We start from the raw sequence: 4,327 nt of genomic DNA on the forward strand, positions 1-4,327 counted from the left end.
AGAGAGAGGGTGGGAGAGAGAGAGGGTTAATTGGTTAATATATTAAGGTTAACTAGAAGAATGTAAAACATTAAGGGGCTCAACCCTCAAGCCAAGCTATTAATGTGCTGTTACTGCTGTATGACTTTCATTGATAGTAGAAAAGTCTTTGGATAACAGTTTAGTCTTATCTTGCTGACCGTTTGCTGCAAATAAGCTCAGACTTGCTGATAGCCGCCATTTTATTTCATTGTGACTACACCCACTTTCAATTAAGATTAGGTTATTTAACTTTAATAATAGTAAGACGGTCCTATCTGCATTATCTCCGTAGGGTTAATTGGTTAATATATTAAGGTTAATAGACTATTAATATACCTGCACGTGTTATAGATGATGTCAGTTGGTTCTGGTAGTGATTCTTCTAATAATAAATGTAATTGTATCACTGATTGATTAGCATCTGATACTGGAGTCAACCTAATCACAATAATGGAGGGAAATCACCACCTGCTAATATCATATAGCAAAAATTTTTTGAGGGCTGTAAATTTTACAAATTTGCCTAAAAATCTATTGTGCTGATTTAATTTTGCAAATTTATGACGTCTGACATCTTGTAACGTAATAATTTGATTTTTCAGAAGCAATTCTGCAAATCTTAAAAAAACAGCGAAATCCACAAAATTTACAGTCCTCAAAATTTTGCACTATACAGTATTATAAATGATACATTATGTGCTGTACATGTAAAGTCTCGGTCATTTTGTCCTGGTTCATGCTGATCTGTTTTTATCGTAAAACTGAGACTTTTAGTGACAGATAAAAGTGTTGTTGTTGTTTACAATTTTGTTTACTTGTTTTCTCTTGTTGATAAATATTCTCTTCCGCTTAACGGAGTACCATACTGCAAATACTGGGGAGACTAACAACAACAATAAACAATAACAACAACAATAAACAATAACAACAACAATAAATAATAACAACAACCATAAATAATAATAACAATAATGTATTAATAATTACTTGATAAATGACACCGATTGGCTCCAATCTAAAGAAAAGAAAATAAGAAAAAGAATTAAATGATATTATTATTATTTAAAAATAATAATAACAAATAAATTTATTAATAAGAGATAAATGACATTATTATTATTATTATTATTATTATTATTACTAATATACAGTCCCAGTCTTACCATTAAAGTACACTACAGCTATTATAATAATACTCTCCTCTAGTATAATCAGTTCATTAATTATTCCAGTTCATCTAATATGTACATGTACATGTATCTATACATGAGGTACCTCTCATTCTGTTCATCTGATCTTCCCAGGAGCTCCTCCTCCTCATGATCAGTCTCTGAACTGTTAAGGAACACCCTCTCATCAAACTCACCTTCTTCTAACATTGCCAACTCATAGGTCTGCTTTAATGAACGACTGGGGGGGGAGAGGGGGAGAGAGGGGGAATGAGAGGGGGAGAGAGAGAGAGAGAGAGAGAGAGAGAGAGAAGTAGATGTACAGTATAGTCTCTCTTAATGGACACTCTCTATAGCATACACCTCCATTTAACGGACAGCACCTAGTGTACCAATTACATTCCTTAATGTATAAAATAACCTCCACATAAAGGACACCTCTGTATAACAGAGACACTTTCAAAGTGTCCATTATATAGAGGCTAGTCTGTACTAGACTTTGCTAGAATTACAAGTACATAATTGTAGGCAACAGATAAGAAATAAAACAATTTTCTTAAAAAATAAATTCACTCCTCTCTTGCTCCACCCACTTTGCCCCGCCCACTCACTAATTAGTTTGAAAGGTTGCTGATTGTATTATGAATGTGAGTAGATCGTGAGAACTGAGTTTGTGGGTTCCTCTTAATGAAGTACCAATGAGTACCTGAGACTCAAAGAGACGTCTCACTGAAGGCCACCAGTAATAGTCTCTCACTACCAGACACTCCCTCTCTATCACTGGAGGAGATGATAATAATAATAATAATAATAATAATAATAATAATAATAATAATAATGATAATAATAATAATAATAGTAGTAGCAGTATCACCTACATTATGACCTCAGACCTGGGGTCAATTACAATTACGTAATTGTAATTGTAATTAGGCTTCAACTTATGTAATTGAAATATCAGTTATATTTGTATCTGTACAGAATGTACAGATACACATAGAAATGTTCTTAATGTAAAATAACTACTTGATGTAAATTTTAAGGCACAGTGTAAGCACTGCAAAGTATGTTGTTGCTGTAACTGTGATTGAGCCTATTTTTACAAAAGGAGTGTAATTGAATACGTAATTGACTCCAGGTCTGCATTATGTATACGTATGTTAGGGCGTGACAGAGGGTGGAGTCATGTAATGTAATTATTGTGAATTACAACTCAACATAATTTTAATACAACATAGTTTTAATGACACCGAAATCACTGGGCAATAGTAATGTCAATTATAATTATAATAATATTGGAATGTGAAAATACAATAATCATTTTAATAAACAACAAGTCGATTATTTAAAAAATCACAAACATACAATAATCCATCTTTATCAAATGCTAATCCAAAAGGATTACTGAACTGATCAATATTACTGCCATAACTTCCAAACTTCCTAACAAACACACCATCACTAGTGAAGACTGATATATGATGATTCCATGCTTCACTAACATACACTAGACCAGTAGCTGCAGTGTCTATTGTTATACCTGCTGGATAATTAAGCTGTCCAGGACCAGATCCTTTAGTACCAAACTGACCCACAAACTTTCCATCAGGAGAGAACTTCTGAATGCGATGATTATCACTATCAGTAACATACACTAATCCTTGACTGTCAATAGCAATGCCATATGGATACTTAAACTGTCCATTAGCTGATCCTCTACTACCAAATGAATGAGAGAAGGTTAGATCAGGATTCAAGACTTGTATACAATCATTATTACTATCAGCAATATAAACCTGTCCTGTTATAAGAGAAATGGCTATACCATCAGGCCACTTGAATTGTAGTGGTCCACTGCCCTTCTTACCAACTGATGCTTTACGGTAGCCATTCATGCTTATCTTCTGGATCCTGTGATTATCAGATACAAGAATGAATTTGTCTGGAGTAATGGCTACACCACGAGGATGTGAAAACTTGACATTACCACTTCCTCCTTCCCCTCCTAATGATTTTACTTTCTTTCCTTCTCTATCCAGTATTGTTACACAGTCACCATTAGTCTCAGTTATTATAACATGATTATCGTTACTTACAGCAACTCCAGAGGGACCCTTAAGCTCAGTTATAGTACGTACTGGAGTGATGTTATCAAGGTAAGGATTGAAAGGGATGAATAGTGAGGTATCCTCAAGGTGTACATCATATACTTGCACTTTTACTGTATGAGTACCACGTGTTGAAGGGTTACACTGTATCCTATACACTCCAGGATCAGTGCTGGTGGTAGTGACTGTAGTGTGAATGAGTTCATCACCTTTACCAACTGGTACTAGACTACACCTCAGAGAAGAGAGGGGAACACACAAAACAGATGAATCTGGTGCCTCCATTGATAGTGAAAATGAAACTGCTTTGCCAGAAGGTGTATTATGATCAATCTTCTTTACTCTATATTGTGATGGTATGATAATATCTCCAATGTGATGTAGCGATTTGATATCTTTACTCAATAAAAAGTCGGCCTTTTCCTTTGGATGTAACTCCTCCACATTGATCCCTCCAGTAACTTCACTCATACGCTCCATCATCTATTTCTTACACCTCAGGACTTGTTGAGGACTGCCTGTCTTCAGACTCTCTTCCACATCATTCTTAACATCCTCCAGAAGATTCAAACTCATTTCTGCTGATTTCATTTGCTCTGACAGCACCTTTAGTTTATCATCAGTGACCCTCTTTGCCTGCTCAGTCAGTTTCCTCTCTGACTGACGAAGAACACCAATCTTTTCCTCTACCATTTCATGTATTTCTTCTAAGACTCCTTCTCCTCTCTCTCTGATCTCACCCTCTCTCTCTGCTAGAGCAGACAGGACCTTCTTGAGTGCTTCCTTCTTTCCCTCAACTGGTGATAGACATTCTCTTAACTTTTGACAGTGTTTAGTATAACTGTCAGTGATTAAGTCATATTCATGATGTTTGTGATTACGAACTGAGCAGGTAACACAGATTACTGTATCACATGTTTCACAGAATAGCTCCAAAGGCTTTCCATGATCACTACATGTGGCCTCTTGAGGATTTGATAAATCTGCTGTCTTCTTTGTTAGACTGTACATCTCTTTGAGGTCGTTGAG

The 4,327-nt window shown here is 35.4% G+C and overlaps 1 protein-coding gene across 1 annotated transcript in view; it reads right to left on the reverse strand.

Annotated features, from left to right (window-relative positions):
• Window positions 1-48: 48 nt before the first annotated feature.
• Window positions 49-4,327, reverse strand: part of LOC109587976 (retinoblastoma-like protein 2) — a 6,512-nt gene continuing 2,233 nt past the window's right edge. Inside the window, exons 3-8 of the mRNA XM_020004188.1 lie at window positions 1,802-1,970; window positions 1,297-1,431; window positions 1,009-1,036; window positions 837-904; window positions 358-459; window positions 49-52 (exon numbers count right to left, since the gene is read on the reverse strand). Of these exons, the coding sequence (XP_019859747.1) occupies window positions 49-52; window positions 358-459; window positions 837-904; window positions 1,009-1,036; window positions 1,297-1,431; window positions 1,802-1,970 (506 nt within the window). The remainder of the gene's footprint in view (window positions 53-357; window positions 460-836; window positions 905-1,008; window positions 1,037-1,296; window positions 1,432-1,801; window positions 1,971-4,327) is intronic.

This window comes from Amphimedon queenslandica, unplaced genomic scaffold, assembly GCF_000090795.2.
Source record: "Amphimedon queenslandica unplaced genomic scaffold, v1.1 AMPQUscaffold_12354, whole genome shotgun sequence".
NCBI classification, from domain to species: Eukaryota; Metazoa; Porifera; class Demospongiae; order Haplosclerida; family Niphatidae; genus Amphimedon; species Amphimedon queenslandica.